The sequence below is a fragment of the Hyperolius riggenbachi genome, chromosome 4 (assembly GCF_040937935.1).
Source record: "Hyperolius riggenbachi isolate aHypRig1 chromosome 4, aHypRig1.pri, whole genome shotgun sequence".
Taxonomy (NCBI): Eukaryota; Metazoa; Chordata; class Amphibia; order Anura; family Hyperoliidae; genus Hyperolius; species Hyperolius riggenbachi.
The window spans coordinates 468,262,464-468,285,453 of NC_090649.1; the positions used below are offsets into that span (position 1 = coordinate 468,262,464).

General features: G+C 48.2%; 2 protein-coding genes across 2 annotated transcripts in view; one reads left to right on the forward strand and one right to left on the reverse strand.

Annotated features, from left to right (window-relative positions):
* The window catches only part of C4H1orf115 (chromosome 4 C1orf115 homolog), a 64,711-nt gene extending 52,494 nt beyond the window's left edge, over positions 1-12,217 (reverse strand). Inside the window, exon 1 of the mRNA XM_068279684.1 lies at positions 12,162-12,217. The gene's annotated coding sequence lies outside the window, so the exon portion shown is untranslated. The remainder of the gene's footprint in view (positions 1-12,161) is intronic.
* A 111-nt stretch (positions 12,218-12,328) lies between these two features.
* KCTD3 (potassium channel tetramerization domain containing 3) overlaps positions 12,329-22,990 on the forward strand; it is a 96,678-nt gene continuing 86,016 nt past the window's right edge. The window contains exon 1 of the mRNA XM_068232880.1: positions 12,329-12,531. Coding sequence (XP_068088981.1) covers positions 12,458-12,531 — 74 coding nt within the window. The 5' untranslated portion in view covers positions 12,329-12,457. The remainder of the gene's footprint in view (positions 12,532-22,990) is intronic.

A 22,990-nucleotide genomic window follows, 5' to 3' on the forward strand; every position in this document is an offset into this window, starting at 1 on the left:
ATCTGTTCCTGCAAAAGATCTGTTCTTGCAAAAGATCCGTTCCTACAAAATACATTCATAGTCTATATCTACAGATCTCATACACACCTTGTTTAACGGACTTCATCTGCAGATCAGATCCACCAGGATGGATCTTTGGATCTGCAGATGATTGTCTGATCTGCATATGAATGTCCGTCAAACAAGGTGTGCATTATGCTGGGCATACATGGTATGTTTTCTACCGTGTAATCGAGCCGCTGGCTCGATTCCCGCTCGTCCCCGCGGGCGCCCGGATCGATTCCCGCTCCTCCCCGCGAGCGCTTTCTTATTTTCCACTCGTTTCTTCTTTTGTCCTGCCCGCCGGTATCAAGCGCAGAATCGATCCGGCAGGGTATCGGACACGGCTCGATTACATGGTAGAAAACATACCGTGTATGCCCAGCATGAGATCTGCAGATATCAGACTATAAATGCATTTTGCAGAAACTGATTTTTTTGCAGGAACAGATCTTTTGCAGATACTGATCTGTTGCATGTGTACAGCATCTGTGTGTGCAGCATCTTGCAAAGATTTCTGATGGGGAGTTCAGCTCAATAGAATAAACTACATACTACGTGGAAGGGGATAACATTGGTCTGTGATCTTTCATTTTCCAAAGACTTTTATCTGATGTGTGTACCCACCTTTAGGCTTTCCGTTAGAAAATGTATACGTGCTCAAACACCAAGTTTAACCCTAGCAAGTCTGGCTTTCCAAATCTGGCCTAATTGGCTATTCATGAGGCAATGCTCATGCAAATATGTATTTGCTTTCGCATGCCAAACTATGCAGGGTCAAAAAACCAATACTGCAAAGCGGTCGACCTGCGTGAATAATTTCATGCTACATTAGCACTATCCAGGAGCGCCACGGGGAGGATTCCCAATGCCACCCTTTTTATACAACCAGGGGGGACCGCGGGGTCCCAGGCTCTCTTACTGCCTGGGAACCACAGCGGCACCCCAGAGGGGGAGGCTGGGTGGCGCAGCCGACCCCCCTAAGCGTGGCCAGCGCCAGGGAGAGCCGTCCGCACCCACCTCCCAATATTAAAAACAGGCACTTACCTTAACGTCCATTGCGTTCTGCTACATGCGCATTAATTTTCTCATGGAAAGCATTTTGTGCAGTTTGTATCCTTTGGAGGCAGGTGGTGGATTGGCTTGCTCCGGTGGTGTGAGCCCTGGAGTTAGTTGTCTGCGCTTGTCCTTCCCCCCCCCCCCCCCGGAGTGTTGTATGTGAGCCAGCCCTGAGCTCTAAAGCTCGGGGTGACCCATGCTTCTCTCCTTTCTCATGTGGTGCCCCCAAGTTAATGCGCATGTAGCAGAACGCAATGGACGTTAAGGTTAGTGCCTGTTTTTAATATTGGGAGGTGGGTGCGGACGGCTCTCCCCGGCGCTGACAACGCTTGGGGGGGTCGCCTGCGCCACCCAGCCTGGTGCTGCTGTGGTTCCCAGGCAGTGAGAGTGCCTGGGACCCCGCGGTCCCCAGGTTGTATAAAAAGGGGGCATTGGGAATCCTCCCTGTGGCGCTCCTGGATAGTGCTAATGTAGCATGTAGCAGTGTTGCTTGCGAATTTTCACCTAAGTCATTTTCGCATCAAAATTCCCGTTTTCGTTTTTGGCGAATTTTCACGCAAATCTTCAGAAATATTTGCGTTTTCGAAAATTCTTTGTATGCGGATGCTTATGCCCTTATGCAGAAAAATGTACACAATAATCCGCATGGAAATTAAGTCTATGCGGACGTTTATACGGAAAAATGTCCGCAATAATGCGCAAGAAACTTCTCTGCAGACGCTAATGCCCTTATGCGGAAAATGGCCGCAATAATACGCAAGTAACGTGAAAATGACTGGCATTAGGCGAACATTAACGCGAAAAAATTAGATGGAAAATTTGGCTGTCAAAACGAAATTAGGCGAAAATTCTGTAAAAATGTTCGCTCATCACTGGCATGCAGCAGGGCGACCACTTTATTGGTTTTTTGACCCTGCATAGTTTGGCATGCAAAAGCAAATTTGCCATTGCATCATGAATAGCCAATTAGGACAGATTTGCAAAGCCAGACTTGCTAGGGTAGGCCTCTTTTCCACGGACAGTTGATAGGCAGTAAAATGCCTCTCAAACTCTTACAACTGCTCGCTGCTGCCTGGTAACTGCTCGCTGCTGCCTGGTAACTGCTTGCTGCTGCCTGGTAACTGCTTGCTGAGCACACAGCTCAACAGTCCGTGGAAAAGAGGCCTTAAACTTGGTGTTTCAGCACGCATAAATTTTCTCATGCAAAGTACTTCTTCTTGCGCGAAGGTTGAGGCACTTACTCTATTATATATATAGATGGACAACAGTGACCTCTGCAGGACGCTACTATGTACTGCATCCAATTACAAAGATCTCAAGGTTGAAGTGGCACAATAGTATAAACATGGCCTTACATCTCTCGACTTGGCGGCCGATCAACCATCCAATTCGGTAATTATTTTCAATGATGAAAATCTGTGCTGCCAAGAGCATGTCTGATCGATGATGCCACCAACTTTGGGACAAAATTGGTCGTATGTATCGATCGGACATGCTGCAAGATGTCGGGCTGTGGTGGTTGATCAGGTGCGCAGCGGTAATGGCGAGCAATATCGGGACGTGCTACAAAACCTCCATCGCTGTTTTCCCAGGTGTATAAATGCCCCCTCTGTGTGCATTTATACATTACCTGTCCTGTGACGCCCACTCCGCACTGCCCATCTGTCTTTGAGAATCCCCCACTCTTCCATTAGCGCTGTACATGCTGCCACCATGACGCATGTGTGACATCATTTATGCGCCATGTGCTAAACACCGGCAACATTGTATACCGGTAGCGCTAATGAAAGAGCGGGGGATTCCCGAAGACGGTCAGCACCACATGGTGGGCGACACAGGGCAGGTAATATATAAATGCACACGCGGGGGACACATTTATACACTAGGGGGGCAGCGGCAAACTCTGACGGTTCCCAAGAGATTTCATGCTGCAATCGATCGGAAATCAGCCTGCAGTGTATGGGCAGCTGACAGATCTCTCTCTAATCAGATTCGATCGGTGACAGGAAAGTCTCTTTGTCAAATCTGCCTTTCATAACTAGGTGTATTATGGGCATCCTAAAGCCACTTTCACCTGGGCAACTGACAGGTGGTGAACTCACTGCCTGTTAGCTGCTCTCCTGCACCAGCTGGGAGCTGGTTGGCACTCAGTACCAGTGCTACACAGCCTGGTAGACAACAACGGGGGAGTAGCTGGAGGTGACAAGACCAGCAAACTTTTTCATGAAGTTTTGACTTGATAAAGCAAGTAACGTCTTGCAATACAAGCACAGAACACATATACGTGGGTCACGTCATCCCAACTGAACCGATGGTTCTTCTTTCTCTGATGCTGCAGGATTGTACTTAAAGTGTACCCGAGGCAATATGTGACATGTGACATGATGAGATAAACATGTGTATGTACAGTACAAAACATATGAATAATCAGGTTGCTTTACTTGTTTTATTTTACTGCCTGAAAGAGTTAATTTCTAGGCATGGAAGTGACAGCTTCTGGCTTGTCAGTAGCTTGTCAGGAATATAGTAAACATCACTGATAAACAAATTACAGCCGTAGAAGTTTTCCTGGCAGAAGATAACTTCTGAGGGCAGGGAGAGATAAAATACATGAACTATTGAACTTTTTCTAACTCTGGGACACTTAATAAGCTGCCACTGATTAGAAACAGTAAAACATTCAACCAGCTTTGTAAATGTTTGAATATAAGAGAAAACCCTGCGATACTTAAAAAAGTTATTTTTAGGAGTAGGAGGATAAATGTAATTGTTTTTCTCATCAGTTTATTTTCACCACGGGTTCACTTTAAAGAGAGCCCGAGGTGGGCTCAAAAATACAAAAAAAAGTAGGCTACCTGATCCGGGGGGGGGGGGGGGGGGGGGGGGTAGGGGGGTGGTGAGCTGCCAAAACCGCTGCTCCCGTAGGCCGCAATGGCCCACTTTCACTTGCGTGACCTGTGACCTCTGGCTGCACTGAGCTACTGTGTTGTCTCTCATAGCGTGCAGGGAGGTGGGGGAGCGGCAGGAGGCGTGGCCATGGAGAGAGCGCTGCCCTATGGCAGCTCAGGAAAACCTGCAGGAACGCCCCTGGCGGGTGTTTTAAACAGGGAATTCCTCTCCCCTGTGTTTATGTGTTTACCTTCAAGTTAGCAACAAATCTTGCAAAACTCGGGGGGCTATAGCGTGGCAGTGGGGGCAGAGAGCGGCGGTTGGGGGACACAGAGCCATGTCATCAGGCAGAGAACATGGCTCTGTGTCCCATCTGTTCCCCGAAGATCCACCTCTGGTTCTATTTAATCTGAGTGTAGGAGCTGTGCAATGTTACATTTCCATTAAATCCTCAAAAGGAGGCAAATGCATCATTGGAGAAGTTCTTAAACTTCTGATATAATCAATGAATTGTATGTGTAGTACAGTTAAGAAATAGAACATTAGTAGCAAAGAAAAGAGTCTCCTATTGTTTTCCAGTACAGGAAGAGTTAAAAAAAATGCCAATACAGTTCTGTCATCTGAAACATTTAAACAGCCAAGAAATCGTGAGAGACAGCTTGAGATAAGGTTTTACTGCAGAAAAGTTCAAAGGGGCATTATTACTGCTTTGTTTTATAGCTTAAAATAAAGATTTTTCCGGAAACCAACTTCCCCCTCCTGTAAGCATGGCTATGTGTTTAATGTAAAAGGCAGAGTTGGCGTCTCACATTTGTTTCTCTTTGGATACATTTTTCTCTGCAGTTTGAGGGCAGCAAGTCCCTATCCAGCACCAGCCTGTGCCAGAGGTCTCGGCCCAGCAGCGACCTGAACAACAGTTCTGTGCCATCTCCAGCTCACATGAAGGTGCAGAGGAGCATATCAGCCAATCAATATTATGCTATGTGTGTACAGGGCCGGTTCTAGACTTTTTGGCACAGCTGTAAACAGCTATTTCCCACAATGCAACAATGTTCACAGACAGGAAATTGCTAGTACCTCAGAGTTTCTTGTGGGAGGGGTTTCACCACAATATCAGTCATACAGTGCCCCCTGATGGTCTGTTTGTGAAAAGGAATAGATTTCTCATGTAAAAGGGGACATCAGCTACTGATTGGGATGAAGTTCAATTCTTAGTCACGGTTTCTCTTTAAGAAACACCACAGCTGTGAAACAGCCCCATCCAAGTCTGCAACGAGCTGCTCATGGCAAGGGACAGAGGGGAATGCTCCATCCTAATCCTGTTGGATCTCTCAGCTGCTTTTGATACAGTTGACCATAAAATCTTGCTCAACAGACTGCAAGAGTACTGTGGCATCAATGGCTCAGTCCTCCAGTGGTTCAGATCATTCAGAGAGTAGCCCTAGGACCTGTCATGTCCAACCCTGCCCTAAAATTTGGAGTGCCACAAGGATCAATCCTATCCCCTCTGCTGTTTGCAATCTACATGTTACCACTTGGTACAGTTATCCAACAACATGGCCTGATGTACAACTGCTACGCCGATGACACACAGCTATACCTGTCCTTCAAACCTGGTGGAACAGACCCTACTCCAAAAATAAATTCTTGCTTAGCTGAGCTACAGGCATGGATGAATGACAACTGGTTGAAACTGAATGCTGACAAAACTGAGGTCATTGTTGTCCAAAGCCAGCGCTCGCCATCAAAACAGCTCTATCCTAAATCAACACCAATCAGGATTGGGAATTCAGACCTAAACAGCTCCAACCTTGTGCGCAGCCTTGGTGTGCTAATCGATGGGGAATTGAGTTTTAGAACCCACATTTCGGCCATAGCCAAATCCAGGGCCGGCCTTAGGCTTCACAGCGCCCTGAGCGAAACCTGATTTTTGTGCTCCCCCCCCCCTTCATCCTCTTCCCACGCGCACGCACGCACGTATACACACACACTATACACACAAGCACGCACGTACACACACACAGGCCCATATGCAATTCCCCTTTTCTCCTGAGATATCTCCTAGAACAGTGGTTCCCAACCTTTTTGACATTGTGACACAACACGCCAAATGCACAGATCTCCGTGACTCGTCACACATGTATAATAGAAAAAATACTATTAATAACCACAAATGGATAGAAGCAGTGCATTATCATGAATACACTTAAAAATGAAGGCTAGAACCTTTCAGGAATATTAATAAAAACAATCAGTGGGACAGTTAGCCGCCTTAGAATGATAGCACAGCACTGACAATTTGCACCATGCATTATAGCTGCAGTGCGCCCCCCCCCCCCCCCCTCCAAAACACCCTCAGACTCAGTATAGGTAGGTAGCCGGGTATAGGTGCCCCCAGTATAGGATCTCATGTATAGGTGCCCTCAATATAGGTTGCCAAGCATAGTTGCCCCCAGTATAGGAAGTCAGTTGAAGGTCTCCATACCCCAATAGGTAGCCAAGCGTAGGTGCCTCCAGTATAGGTAGCCAGGAGTAGGTGCCCTCCCTCAGTATAGGTAGCCAGCTATAGGTGTCCCCAGTATAGGAAGTCAGGTGTTGGAGCCCTCAGTAAAAAATAGCCAGCTATAGGTGCCCTCAGTATAGGAAATCAGGTGTAGGTGCCCTCAGTATAGGCAACCAGCTATAGGCGCCCCCTTGGAAGCTGGCGCCCTGAGCGACCTCTCCGGTCGCTCATATCAAAGGCCGGCTATGGCCAAATCTTCCTAATTTCATCTGAAGAACATTGCAAAAATTAAACATCTGATTCCCCCAGAGGATCCACCAAACCCTAGTTCACGCCTTCATCACATTACGGCTGGACTACTGCAATGCCCTTTATGCAGGCCTCCCCAAAAAGGACCTGCTCGCCTACAATTAGTGCAGAACGCTGCTGCCAGATTGCTAACAAACCAGCCTCGCCACTGTCACATTACACCTATCCTTCGCTTACTGCACTGGCTACCAGAAAAATGGAGAATACTCTTCAAGATTGGTCTGCTGACATTCAAATCATTGCAGAATTTGGGCCCTGGATACATGAAGGACTTGCTGAAGCTGCACCACACCTCTCACAACCTCAGATCAGCAGGTTCCATAAACTTGGTCACTCCCAGAGTGCACCTCAAAACCTTTGGAGGCAGCGCTTTCTGTCATGCTGCTCCTACTCTTTGGAAATCCCTAGCAGTGGTGGGCGCACAAGTCCCTGAGGACTCGAATTCGTGATTTAAATGAGGCTTAATTGCCTCAGCTGCACGGCTGGGAAAAAGAGGGTTAGTTACCCATAAGTCCAACTGACTTCCTGTGTTCCAAACGTCTCGCACGTGTCCTATTGGACGCATTGCAAGACTCACTACTGCGTGTCAAGAACCGCAAGGGCCGATCCTTGGGTAATTCGCTCAGAGTCAGAAACCCGGTCTCGCTGTCGCTTTGTGCATAGATGCCCATATGTGGATTCGCAATCTATGAACCGACTAGCCGAGAGGAGTGTTCTGACTCCAAAGGATTTACCACACACATATAATTCAAATGCTTGCCACCACGTGCGAGTCAGCGCACGACTGTAACTATTTTAACACACTGAGAACACCACTGTAACTTAACCCTTAGCTGTATGCAGGGATCGGCATCAGATCTGTCTATCTGTGCCCGATTCAAGCATACGGGTTGTAAATACAAGATACTATAGAACACAAGGTAACGTTTTCGGAGGATTAAATACGATTGGGTATGTTCAGGAACAGGTCATAACCGTAAAACGATTTTTAAACGTTTTAATAACAAAAATGCATTACACACATTTACATACACTAATTAACATATAAACACAAAGCTTGAAATAAAAGGGAAATAACGGTGAGGTTTACTTAGCTTAGCAGTCCTTGAGGGGATATTGAAAGAAATAAAGTCCAGTTGAAATGCAGGCATTGATATCAGAGTCCTTGAAACAAAGCATGTTATGGTAGTCCATGAGCTCTGGTCTCCTAGAGCAGTGTTTCTCAACATTTTATTGGTGTGTACCCCTTTTAAAACCCTGTACTCACCAAGTACCCCCTAGCACAGTAAACATTACCACAAGTACCCCTTGACAAAAATATATATTTAATCTTAATATATGATAATTGGTTCTAAACAATTTCCAAACATTTACTATTGCTTTTAATTAGCCAAAATACTATTTTGGTTTTGTTTAAATAAGATTATCACTTTCTAAAACTCTAAATTTGTTATTCTTGGTTAAGTATATCAAGTCTGAGTACCCCCTGGAACTGTCATAAGTACCCCCTGGGGTACGTGTACCACATGTTGAGAACCTAGGCCCTAGAGCACGTGTGTGAAGACATACCTCCCAACATTTTAGTGCTAAAAACCCGGGACACTTAGGCCACACCCCTGGCCACACCCCAACCCCCTAGCCACGCCCACCCTTTTTTTTTTTTTTTTTTTTTTTTTTTTTGTTTTGTTTTGTTTTTTTTTTTTTACAAATAATTATTAATTAAAGTTAATAAATAACTCCTGAAAGGGAAGAAAGTTTAGGGTGGCCGTGGGTGGGCAGAGAGAGGGGGGAAAAAACGATCGAGGCACCAGCCCGGGATGCGGCATGGATGGCCGCCGCTGTTAAGCTTCTCCCTCACACCCTCCTAATATGCCCCACAGTGTCCCCTTCCCCCCCACAGAGTAAAATGGGCAGCAGAGCGGGCTGAAAATCTTACCACTGCCTCTCCGCACCGGAATGTCATCTAGCTCTTCTAGGCTTCCTGTGACGTCACAGGAAGCCGGAAGCCGAGAAGACCAGATGGGATCCCGGAACGCACGGAGAGGCAGTGGTAAGATTTACAGCCTACTCCGCTGCCCATTTTACTCTGTGGGGGGGAAGGGGACACTGCGGGGCATATTAGGAGGGAGGGAGGGATAAGTTTATTGGCGGTGGCCATCCATGCCGCATACGCTTCCCGGGCTGGTGCCTCGATCGTTTTTTTCCCTCTCTCTCCCCAGAGGCCAGGGCCAGGAGGGGGGCAGCGCAGGACAGCGGGACGGCCCCCCAAAATCGGGACCGTCCCGACGAAATCGGGGCGGTTGGGGCCCCTGTGAAGGTCTTTAGTTGATGGAATTTTGGAGACTAAAATTGTCGCCGATGGACCAGACTTTTATAAAATCTGACTTAGTGGGCTGGCTTACCTGAAAAGTAGGTGGGTTTACCTATTGCGGAGCACGATGGACAGGGGTTTTTGTAAAAGCATAGAATGACACCATCTACCAATAACCTGCGCCATTTCTGTCTGGAATGGCACACAACAAATCTGAGGGCAGATTTGTAACCTGCTGCGGCCGATGTTGGATCAAATGACACCAAATAGCAGTAAGGTAATGTGCGCTTAGTGAACGCTAAAGAACTCGGTTTCCAGGGCCTCTAATCTGCTATAACTTGGATGATCTATTAGGCTGATTATTAGGAACCGGGAAATATATTTGTCTTTTGTCTGCAATAACCACATCTTGAATTATTAATAAATGAAGTTTGTCTATTGTCTGTCCACATTTTTGAGAGGGAAAATCTGAGGTTTTTTTTTAGAGGAAACCAAAAGGACTGATCGCTGTCTGCTTTCTGCTGTACAGGCCAGCATTTGGTCGTAGCACACCTAGGTGTGAATAGCTATGAGGAAGTGGAAAGGTGAGGGGCCTACTCTAATTCAGAGTGGGTGATGGGGGAAGCCAAAGAAGAAGAGGAGAAAAAATGAACTTTTGTACATTTAAACAGAACTGACATTCTGCTCTGCTTTGCACAACGATACGGAATCAATAATCGTTTCGACTTCCGTATCATTCATGACACTGCGCACTTGTGGGCAGCACGGTGGCGTAGTGGTTAGCGCTCTCGCCTTGCAACGCTGGGTCCCCGGTTTGAATCCCAGCCAGATCAACATCTGCAAGGAGTTTGTATGTTCTCCCCGTGTCTGTGTGGGTTTCCTCCGGGCACTCCGGTTTCCTCCCACATTCCAAAAACATACAGATAAGTCAATTGGCTTCCCCCTAAATTGGCCCTAGACTATGATACATGCACTACACGATACATAGATAGACATATGACTATGGTAGGGACTAGATTGTGAGCTCCTCTGAGGGACAGTTAGTGGCAATACAATATACTATGTACAGCGCTGCGTAATATGTCGACGCTATATAAATACTTAAAATAAATAAATAAACTTCCTCCTTCCGTCTTGAAGTCTTGCAATGCATCCAATAGGACGTGTGCAAGACGTTTGAAACACAGGAAGTCCGACGGACTCATGGGTAACTAACCCCCTCTCTCCTAGCCGCACAGCTGAGGCAATTAAGCCTCATTTAAATTAGGAATTCGAGTTCTTAGGTAGGTACAACAAAGAGTGCGGAGTCGGCACTGCTGCAAACTTGTGCTTTAATCCACAGGTGGTAGTTCACAGATGGTAGTTCATCACATTGCGTGCAATACAAAATAAGGTAAACATACCGTGCGGTGGGGGCTGTAGGCTGTAAGCTGGTGGTGGGTGCTGGGTACAGGAATAGCCTTACGCCGTTTCGCACTTTCTGAGCGCTTCTACGGAGGCTGAGAGTGCTTAGGGACTCGTGAGCCCATACCTGCTCCCTATCATGCACAGTAAAGACAGCCCCTTCCCTGGAGTTATTCAAATCCAGACTGAAAACCCACCTGTTTAGCCTGGCATTTCCGGACTTATAGAATTCTTCCTCTGTACCATGATTTACCACTCAATCAATTATTGGTCTGAGCCATGCTTATGCGCTTTGAGTCCTATCGGAGAAAAGTGCTTTACAAATGTTATTTGATGTTGCTGTTGGAGAGAGTGGTGTTGGCACGCGGCGCCATCACCGTGGCAACAGGCGCCGCTTGCACGCAAATTCATATCGCAGCACCAGATGAAATTGCCAAGGCTGGATTACGTGCTGATGGCGCCTCTTAGACTCTAAATGGAACTGCTTCTGTTGCCTGGTCGGTAATCCAGCTCTGCCTTCGCCTTCATCCCGTGCTGCTTGGATCCTCCGGTGTCTCCCTCCAAACGCTGGACGCATGGCCCTGTGCCCTCCAATGTAACCGGAGCGCTCCACACTTGCACAGTAATCAAAAATTACTGCTGCTCATGCGCAGAATGCTCCTGGCCACAAGAGCACAATAGAGGAGGTGCGCGGCCAATATGCACAGTGCCTGGGTGACTTGCGCACCTCATGAAGGGGGATAGCAGTGATTTAGAAACGAGGAATGACAGTGAAGAAGCAGGGAGGCTTCATGGAGCTGGAAGAAGCCCCAGGTAAGTAGCCAGGCAATTCTTTTTTTCAGTTAAAGGTGTTCTGTGGATCAGAAAAAAGAATAAAAACTGACACTTACCTGGTAAAAACAAGGAACACCAAGAGCCCCAATAGTGTAATATGTACTGGTAAATGGTTACTAGATAGAGTAAATATTAAAGGGGAACTGAAGAGAGAGGTATATGGAGGCTGTCATGTTTATTTCCTTTTAATCAATACCAGTTGCCTGGCAGCCCTGCTGGTCTATTTCTCTGCAGTAGTATCTGATTAAAACCAGAAACAAGCATGCAGCTAGTCTTGTCAGATCAGACTTATAAGTCTGAACCACTGAAACACCTGATCTGCTGCATGCTTGTTCAGGGGCTATGGCTAATAGTATTAGAGGCAGAGGATCAGCAGGGCTGCCAGGCAACTGGTATTGTCTAAAAGGAAATAAACAGGACAGCCTCCATATACCTCTCTCTTCAGTTCCCCTTTAATGCTCCCAAACCAGGGTTAACATTAGGCAACCACTGAACAGAGGAGCCAAAAGGATAAAAGGAAGCTAAATGAGCTTAAAAACCAGATTCTTGGTAAATAGAGGATCAATTCATCTGGATCAATTCTACCAGGGCCGGCGGCATGGAACGGGTGATCGGAGGACGGCGCGGGACATGACAGCTTCAGGGGGCTGATGGAAGCCCCAGGTAAGTGTCAGGTTTTTTTTTCTGCTCCACAGAACTCATTTAAAAGTCCCTTTTAAAAAAATCAACCACTCCGGATTACATAGTTAAGCTCTTGCAGCTTTGCAAGTACACTTTGAAGCCATTGTATGTCACTACTATGTACATACATACACTATACTGTAGATATGGAGCTCAGCTCAGGCATACACACAGAGCATCTGTTGCCATGGAGACGTTGTGGCAGGCCATGGCTCTTCCCGCAGGAACAGGCCGCGTCTTCCGCTATGCGCCTGCTGGTTGCCAGGGAGACAGCTCCGCCTGTGGGGGTGTGGCCGAACACAGCGGCTCCTCCTCCTCCTGCTCCAGCTGTGGATGCGGCGGCGGAAGTGGCGGCGTCAGGCTGTCACCGGGCCGGGATATGCGGCGCTGAGCCGGAGCCCGGGAGCACGCGTTCCTCCGGCCACAGCATGGCCGGGAACTGCAGCGGCTTCACCGCGCCCGGCACCGGGGAGATCATCCAGCTCAATGTGGGGGGCACCAGGTACGGGGAAGGGGTGCATGGGGTATAGAGGGGGGTCATATGGGGTAATGGGATGGGGGGCACCAGGCATGGGGAATGGGGTACAGGGATGAGGGTACCAGGCATAGGATACAGGGAGAAGGCACCAGGACTGGGTATGGGGAGAGGGGCATCAGGTACTGGGTATAGGCAGGGGGTACCAGGCATAAGATACAGGGAGAAGGCACCAGGACTGGGAAGAGGGGCATCAGGTACTGGGTATAGGCAGGGGGTACCAGGCATAGGGTACAGGGAGAAGGCACCAGGACTGGGGAGAGGGGCATCAGGTACTGGGTATAGGCAGGGGGTACCAGGCATAGGGTACAGGGAGAAGGCACCAGGACTGGGGAGAGGGGCATCAGGTACTGGGTATAGGCAGGGGGTACCGGGCATAGGGTACAGGGAGAAGGCACCAGGACTGGGGAGAGGGGCATCAGGTACTGGGTATAGGCAGGGGGTACCGGGCATAGGGTACAGGGAGAAGGCACCAGGACTGGGGAGAGGGGCATCAGGTACTGGGTATAGGCAGGGGGTACCAGGCATAGGGTACAGGGAGAAGGCACCAGGACTGGGGAGAAGGGCATCAGGTACTGGGTATAGGCAGTGGGTACCAGGCATAGGATACAGGGAGAAGGCAACAGGACTAGGGAGAGGGGAATCAGGTATTGGGTATAGGCAGGGGGTACCAGGCATAGGGTACAGGGAGAAGGCACCAGGACTGGGGAGAAGGGCATCAGGTACTGGGTATAGGCAGTGGGTACCAGGCATAGGATACAGGGAGAAGGCACCAGGACTGGGGAGAGGGGAATCAGGTACTGGGTATAGGCAGTGGGTACCAGGCATAGGGTACAGGGAGAAGGCACCAGGACTGGGGAGAAGGGCATCAGGTACTGGGTATAGGCAGGGGGTACCAGGCTTAGCATACAGGGAGAAGGCACCAGGACTGGGGAGAGGGGCATCAGGTACTGGGTATAGGCAGGGGGTACCAGACATAGGATACAGGGAGAAGGTACCAGGACTGGGGAGAGGGGCATCAGGTACTGGGTATAGGCAGGGGGTACCAGACATAAGATACAGGGAGAAGGCACCAGGACTGGGGAGACGGGCATCAGGTACTGGGTATAGGCAGTGGGTACCAGGCATAGGATACAGGGAGAAGGCACCAGGACTGGGGAGAGGGACATCAGGTACTGGTGATAGGCAGGGGGGTACCAGGCATAGGATACAGGGAGAAGGCACCAGGACTGGGGAGAGGGGAATCAGGTACTGGGTATAGGCAGGGGGGTACCAAGCATAGGTTACAAGGAGGGGGAGCACCAGGCGTGCACTAGGCATGAGCTGCGGAGTGCGGGAAGGGGGGCACCAGGCATGGGGAGCAGGGTATGTGGTGGAGGGCACCAGTCATGGATGGGGAGCATGGTAAGGGGTCAGTAGGCATAGGGTATGTGGAGGGGGCACCAGGCATGGGAACTGGGGTACATTGATGAGGGTACCAGACATATAGGGTACAGGGAGGAGGCACTAGGTACTGGATATGGGGAGGGGGGCATCAGGCACTGGGTATGGGGAGGGGGGTACCAGGCATTGAGTAAAATGAGAGGAGCACCACATTGGGTATGTGGGAGGGTGTGCACTAGGCATCGGCTGCGAAGTACCGGGAGGGGAGCACCAGACATGGGGAGCAGGGTATGCAGAGTAGGGCATCAGGCATGGGTAGCGTGGTATGGGTTCACTAGGCATAGGGTATGGGGAGGGGGGCATCAGTCATGGGGAGGGGACTAAGTGGAGGGAGGCATCAGTCATTGGGTACCGGTAGGGTGGCACCAGGCAATGGGAGTGGGGTATGGGGAGGAGGGCCCCAGGCATATGGTACAGGGAGGGAGGCACCAGGTGTGGGGTATGGGAAGGAGAGCACCAGGCATATGGTATGGGGAGGGGGCACCAGGCATGGGGAGCAGGCTAAGTGAGTGGAGGCTACTGCAGCTTCTGTTATCATAATTATTATAGCTCTCATTATTAGTGCGACATATTCTGTTATTTTTAAAGGACAACTGAAGTAAGAGGGATATGAAGGAGGCCATGTTAATGCCCTTTAAAACATTACTAGTTGCCTGGCTATCCTGCTAATCCTTTGCCTCTAATACTTTCAGCCCTAGACCCTGAACAAGCATTCAGCAGATCAGATGTTTCTGACATTGTCAGATCTGACAAGATTAGCTGCAGTGTTCTCCCCAGGCTCTTTTAGCCGGGTGCTCCACCCGGCTAGTTTTGGTGAGCACCCGGCTGTTATCAGCTCACCTCCTCCTATGCTGTATGCAAAGTTGCACACAGAAGCACCAGCCTTGCATTCTCTCATCTCACCCCACCCGGCTAATTTTTCCTGCCACCCGGCTGATTTTTCCTGCCACCCGGCTGGAAAAAAATTCTAGGGAGAACACTGAGCTGCATGCTTGTTTCTGGTGTGATTCAGACACTACTGCAGTCAAACAGACCAGCATGGCTGCTAGGCAACTGGAAATAAATATGACAGCCTTCTTATCCTTCTCACTTCAGTTGTCCTTTAAAATGCCTAATGTTTGTACAGCCCATTAGAAAACATTTCGTTTTTATTGCCGTTCCCCATTTCCTCTCCCTGCAGAGCTTACATTGGATCTTTTTAGGCACTCCATTGCAAAGATTGATGAGTCTTAACGTCATGTAGGTCCCAAGGGCAGGAAATAAGTGGACATGGTCAGAAAGGGCTGGTGCACATCTAGATTAACTTCTGAACGCTTTTTAAAATGCTAGTGCCAGGGCTGTGGAGTCAGTATTATTATTATTTTTTATTTATATAGCGCCAACATATTCCGCAGCGCTTTACAAAGCACAATAAGACGACAAGGGGAACATAGATACAACTAACAAATGTACAGCAGAGTTCCAAGCAGCACAAATATTGATACAAAACAGTAAACATTAGGAGGATGACCCTGCCCTTGCGGGCTTACAATCTAATGGGTAGTGGGGGACACACTAGGTAAGGGGGTGGAGGATGGATGAGGCAGTGATTCTTTGCCTCTGATTACATTGTGACAGAGAAGTAAATAATAAACATACATATATCCAGGCACATCGCCTCTAGTTAGGACATTAAATAAATTATTAGGGAAAGGGAGGTGCTGAAGGGGGTGTGGCTAGAAACAGCAAAAATCAATTAACCCTTCGCACACTCACATGCAAATGTTCAAACAAATGCATTTACAGATTTACTCATCCAGGCACAACTGTTATCCCTACAGCTAAATTAAAAGCCAGGGTTTTAGTTCACAGAAGAATGCATTCCCATGCCTAGTCACCTATACTGCGTAGAAGTACCCAGGTAAACATAGGTGTCCTAACTCTGGCCCTGTAACATGCATAGTGCAGACATGCAAACACATTCATTGCATCAAACCTATCAATGGATTAGGAGCACACATCCTAACTTCCTCTCCTGGGAAAGACAGTGCATCTTACCAATCGCACTAGGGAGCTAATGTTATGTGTCCATGTGCACCATGCGCATACACCAGCATAAGCTGTCTGCCTACCGGATATGTAACTCTCTCAGGCAGAGAAAGAAAAAAAGGAACACAGCATAGTTATTTATGTGCTAGGCACTGTACTTACCCATGTCTATCTCATCATGTCACATGTCATTTCAGGTATCCTTTAAAAGCAAACACATTTGGTTTGGTGCACTTTTAGGCTGCATGAGTTAACATTATATTTGCATGCAAGCTGGAATTACTTGCATCTCACTGACCTTCTCTAGAAGGGAGAGAAGTGTCAGGCTGGGTGCACACATGGCTGTGCGGGAAAGGTTTAGTTTTAGATTGTGTGCGTTTGGTTTCTTTTTTTGCGTTAGCGTTTTTTCCGCATAAACGTTTTTCAAGAGTTTAGGGTGCGTTTTTATGCGTTTGCTGTTCGCCTGTCACTCCAGTCGCATTGTAATGACGCCCTCTAGTGGCGCCTGTGCGCCAATGCAAACATCATTACAATGCGACTAGAGTGACAGGAGACGGAACCAAAGCAACGGCGAGAGCGAACACTCAACGCTCTGCATATGCTAAAGCCGGTGGGCCCCGACCACATTGCTGCATACACCCGGACCTCAGGAGGATTCCCGGGGGCACAGATCAGTGAGCTTGAAGCACACACTGATCTACACATGCCAGGGAGGGGACAAACATCAGCTCTGCATGCCGCCACACTGTGGCTGGCTGATGATTGGGCAGGACACCACACAGCCCATTACCGCACAGCTCTGCTCTGCCTATGAGCTATCTATCTAGCGGTGGGGGGAGAGAATGTTAGTATGTTTGCGTGACTTGAGTATAAGCCGAGATCCCCACTTTTGGGCCGCTTTTTTGGAACTAAAAACTCTGCTTATACTCGAGTATATGCGGTAAGTATACATTCTCTCCTGGAAAAAATGAACAAAAAAAAAACCCTTTGGTTTCAATTCATCAAATGCTGTTCAATTAAAAAAAAGAAAAAGTCGGGAAATACCGCATTCGGTATTTTAGACTTTTTTTTTTGCTAATTCCTCAATATTGTCAGAGGTACGGTAGAAGTTCGGTAATTTTCCGAAGCCTATTGACAAAAACCTTTTCGGTAACAGCAGAAGAGTCTCTGTTACATGCTGTTTGTCTCCCTGCAGAGAAAGCATTATAATAGTAAAAAGCATCACCACCTCTCTTTAGATGAACGTATTTTTTACACTGTTTGTTATACTCCCTCTGCTTGCTGTAAATCTGACTATTAGTTTTTCTTAACATTTTATTTAATTGCTACAGCTGAGATGAATTTCCAGGAGACCTTACACATGCCATGCTTAGGTAATTTCCCCACTAGTTCCTCCACATCTTCAAACAGGAACCTAAGAGGTCAGGGCCGGTTTACACTTTTTTTTAAACGTATCCATGGGATACGATTTTAAAAACGCAGGAAGCTGAACCTATGTTAAAAATAGGACCAGCTTCCACTTGTGCAGCAACACCGATCGTACACGGATCCGTGTTGCATGGAAAGAAAACACTGCGGAGAGTCCGGACTTCACACGTTTTCCCGGACTGGATATAAAAAATTGTCCAATGCAAGCCTATGAAAACAGACACTGTCCACTCTCACTGGGCTAGTCGCCGCATCGGCCATTTTCGATACATCCACGCCACCGTGGCGTCATAACCCACTATCCACCACCGCTTGGTCCTTCTAAACAGCCCGGAGGCCTACAGGAAACACAGGGATTCTCCATTGAGCTGGAACAGACCAATGGGAATCCTCAGCAACAGAGCATGATGAACCAATGAAAATTCCCACTTGCTTGGCAGAATTGGCCTGTTCCAGCCTATGGAGAGCCATGCTTCTGCTGGCCTCCAGGCTGTGCCAGGGAACGAGCGATGGGACAAGCGGTGGCGAGCATATAGACGCGTATATACCGACGCGTGCACGGGCCGGAACGTGTCTGCCATCCAGATCCGATCTGTGTCAACCGAATCCGTTTTACAGAAAAACTGATCAGTTTAACACGGATCCGATCTGGAACGGCTCTAGTGTGAACCCAACCTAAAACTGCAGAAGGGTGGCAGGGAAAACCATGTTGTCTCTGCTCGCTGCCTAGGGGGTAGAAAAGCTAGACCCACTGGAGAAGCCCGCGGGTCCTATCAATGTGACTTGCAGGAGACAGGGGCTTTTTCTATTAGCTCCCTGCTCCAGTCAGTCGTGGGGACATAAACACTGAAGGCATTCAAGGCTGGTTTCTGACAGAGGAGAGCTGCCGGTAGTAATCGAACATGTTACTGTGTTTTACCGCATGCTGTAACATTGATTAATTGATATGTGTTGAGGTAATTACCTCACTGCTCGGTAATTTCAGCTTTCCATGCGGTAACAGCCTTGATGACAATTTCTTAAGTGCTTGTTAAGTCAGCTGTTTTTTGCATTACCGACTGAGGTAATGCCACCCAGTACAGCTCATTCCCCTTGAGTTTTTTTATACGGGGGTTCCTCAACAGGCTGGACAGCATGAAAGACGCCATCTGCACAAATTTGGATCCAGACCTACTATCCATCTCCTCTTGCTCTTCCTCAGTGACATCAGGTAAGTTCTCCTCCTCCCCCCAGCCACGAACAATACCACGGTAACATTGAGCAGCACAAGCCCCCTGCAAAGCTTGCTGCAGTTGTTCTTCTGCCGCCTCTTCCTCATCATCTGAGTCTGACTCCTCTTCCCCACACGACTCTTCCTCCTCCTCCCCTCTCTGTGCTGCTACAGGTGTTGAGGAAACATCTGGTTCTGATGAGAATTGATCCCACAACTCTTCCTCCTGTTCCTGTTCACGCTCGTCCACAGCTTGATCCACCACTCTACGCACGGCACGCTCCAGGAAAAAAAGCATACGGAATCAAGTCGCTGATGGCGCCTTCACTGCGACTCACCATGTTTGTCACCTCCTCAAACGGCCGCATGAGCCTGCGGGCATTTTGCATGAGAGTCCAGTTCTTTGGCCAGAACATCCCCATCTCCCCAAACTTTGTCCTTCTACTGTAGTTGTAGAGATACTGGGTGACGGCTTTCTTAGACACAAATCTCTGAATCATGAGATTCAGCACATGTGCCGTGCAGGGAACAGGTGTCAACTTTCCCAAATTCAAATCTGAAATTAGATTGCTGCCGTTGTCACACACCACGTTGCCGATGTCTAGTTGGTGCGGGGTCAGCCACTGATCCACCTGTTTGTTAAGAGTAGCTAGGAGAGCTGCTCCAGTGTGACGCTCCGCTTTGAGGCAAGGCAGGTCTAATATGGCGTGACTCCGTCGTACTTGGCATGCAGCATAGGCCCTGGGGAGCTGGAGCTGTGTAGCTGGAGAGGAGATCGAAGCACCAGTAGAGTTGAACTACTCAGCCGAGGAGGAGGACAACAGCAAAGAGGATGTAGCAGGAGGAGAGGAGGTGGCAGCAGGCCTGCTTGCAAGCCGTGGAGGTGTCACAAGTTCCGCTGCACAGCCACGTACTCCCTGCTTGCCATCGGTCACCAGATTGACCTAATGGGCTGTGTAAGTAATGTTCCTGCCCTGACCGTGCTTGGCAGACCAGGCATCCGTGGTCAGATGGACCTTTGACCCAACGTGTGTGCCAGAGATTACACCACTTGCCTCTCAACTTCATGGTACAGTTTGGGTATCGCCTTTTTAGAGAAATAATTGCGGCCTGGTATCCTCCACTGCGGTGTCCCAATGGCCACAAATTTACGGAAGGCCTCAGAGTCCACCAGCTGGTATGGTAACAGCTGGTGAGTTAACAGCTCCGCCAAGCCAGCTGTCAGACGCTGGGCAAGGGGGTGACTGGCAGACATTGGCTTCTTCCGCTCAAAGATTTCCCTCACGGACACCTGGCTGCTGCTGTGGGTAGAGGAGCAGGAACCGCTCAAGGTGAGTGGTGGAGTGCGGGAGGGTGGCTGTGATTGTGAAGGTGCAAGGAAGAAAGCGTGTGAAGATGATGCACCTGAAGGAGGGTGGCTTTGCTTTTGTGTGCTGCTTTTCCTTAGGTGGTCTTTCCATTGCAGTTTGTGCCTATTCTGCATGTGCCTTCGTAAGGCAGTTGTCCCTACGTGGGTGTTGACCTTTCCACGGCTCAATTTTTGGAGGCAGAGAGAACAGATGGCATTGCTCTGATCTACGGCAGACGCACTAAAAATTTCCAAACCTCTGATCCCCCCCCCCCCCCCTGGGGTGTGGGCACTATGGTGGCCTCAGCAGCTGACGTTGAAGGGCATGTTGGCTGGCTGTCCATAGGTGGCTATACATGGCGCCGGACACTGCCGCCAGCTGTTTCGGACGACGAGCTCCCCCTGCTTCTTTCAGCAACTCGTCTCCTCTTACTCCTCTCTGGCTCCCCCTCTGAACTGTCCCCTTGGTCATCTTGTCTCTTAGGATCCCACGTGGCATCCATATCGTAATCATCCTCCAAAGCTTCGCTTGCCTCAGACACCTCATAAACTGCACCAACAGCAGGTACTTCATCGTCATCTTCATCCTCCTCCTCCTCACACGTTACGTCCATATTGCCACCTAACTTAGACATATGAGGTGGTGTAACTTGCTTAGCGCCTTCATCTTGTAACAATAATGGCTGTGCATCAGTGATTTCCTCACCAAATAACTCCTGCGAAGTGTCAAATGCAGCGGATGTGGAGCTTGTAGTAGCGCTGGTGGCTGCGGAAGATGAGGTGTTCTGTGTTAAATAGTCAATCACTTTCTGACAATCTTTGGAGTTGATGGGACGTGCCTTCTTCTGAGCACTGTACTTTGGGCCAGGGCCACACAAAATCACGTCAGCACCACCACGAACAGACCTGCCGGGTGGCCCGCCTCTGGGTCTGCCTCTGCCTCTACCTGTTTTGTCCATATCGGGGGGGGGGAGGGGGGTGAAAGGTGTGCACTGACTTGACTAATACAATGTGCAGTCACACAGGTGCAGTGAAAGGTATGCAGTGACTGGTATTACAATACAATGTGCAGCTGTCACACAGGTGCAGTTAACAGGTTTGCTCGGAGTGGTATATTACACAGCGTGCGGTCACACAGGTACTGTGAACAATTATGCAATGACTGGTATTACAAATGTGCACCTGTCACACACAGACAGGTACTGGACAGGCACAGTGACACTGCGTGCGCTCACGTAGGTAGGTGGGTGCACTGAATAGTGAACAGGTGCAGTGATTGGGATTACAAATGTGCAGCTGCCTGTCACACACATAGGTAGTCACTGAATGTGCTGGGCCTGGCAGTGGCACAGTAGTAATCACACTTGGAACAAGAAAATGTATGCGTGTTCAAACACCAAGTTTAAACCTAACAAATCTGGCTTTGCAAATCTGGCCTAATTGGCTTATCATGAGGCATAGCTCATGCAAATATGCATTTGCTTTCGCATGCCAAACTATGCAGGATCAAAAACCAATACCGCAAAGCGGTTGCCCTGCGGGAATTAGTTCATGCTACATTATCACTATCCAGGAGCGCCACGGGGAGGCTTCCCAATGCCCCCCCTACAACCAGGGGGCCAAAGGCCAGCTGCAACTGTCCGACAGGGCTGTATATAATACAAGTGGGCCACGCAAAAAAACAAAAGTAGATCACAGGAGCAAAATTAGCTCTCAAAAGAGCTGTTGAGGGATGCTTTCTTAACAATAAGAATCAGCAAGGAACAAGCGAACAAGCCTACAAGAGCCTAACTAAGCTTTTCCTATAGCTCTCTCTGCAGCAGTTCTCCCTGCAGCAGCTCTCCCTTCTCTAATTACTGCAGGCACGCGATTGAGTGAAAAGGCTGACGCTGCCTGCCTTTTATAAGGGGGGGTGGGGCTCCAGGAGGGTGTTTAGCCTGATTGGCTACAATGTGCCTGCTGACTGTGATGTAGAGGGTCAAAGTTGACCCTAATGATGCACTATGGGGCGAATCGAACTTCCGGTAAAGTTCACAGTTTTCTGCGATCGTGAACCCCGGAAGTTTGCCGGTTCCCGTTCGCCGGCGAACCATTCGGGTTATCTTTACTTATCAGTCTTAAAGAGACACACAGGGGCAAAAAAAATTATGATATAATGAATTGGTTGTGTAGTACGGATAATTACTAGAACATTTGTAGCAAAGAAAATAATTTTTATTTTCAGTTTATATGATATATATTTTGAACTGTCCTCTTTAGAAGAAAGTACAATGACTGACACTTGAGATAACAAGCTTTAGAAGACAGAGCTCTCTGCGACTTTGAAAGTCGTGGAGCTCAATGGCTCCTTTGCATAGATAACTGGAGTTTCTTAACTCTTCCTGTACTGGAAACAAAATTAGAGACTTATGTCTCTGCTCCTAATGTTGTATTTCTTAGCTGTATTACACATACAAATCATATTATATTTTATGTTTCGCTTCAGTGTCTCTTTAAAGGACAACTGTAGTGAACGGTATATGGAGGATGCCATATTTATTTCCCTTTAAACAATACCAATTGCCTGGCAGCCCTGTTAATCTATCTGTCTGCAGTAGTGTCTGAATCACACCAGAAACAAGCATGCAGCTAATCTTGTCAGATCTAACAATGATGTTAGAAACACCTGATCTGCTGCATGCTTGTTCAGGGCCTATGGCTGAAAATATTAGAGGCAGAGGATCAGCAGGACAGCCAGGCAACTGGTATTGCTTAAAAGATAATAAATATGGCAGCCGCCATATCTCTCTTGTTACAGTTGTCCTTTAACACATCGGGTCTGACAAAGCCCATTTCTTAAGAGACCTAGTGGTTTCCACAGAAGAAACACTTTTTTTTTTAAAATAAATTTCTCAAAGCGTATTATAACGAAAGTAAACTAAGCTTTCAAAGATTATTGCTATAACTGATATCAAAGGGGGATATTTTTG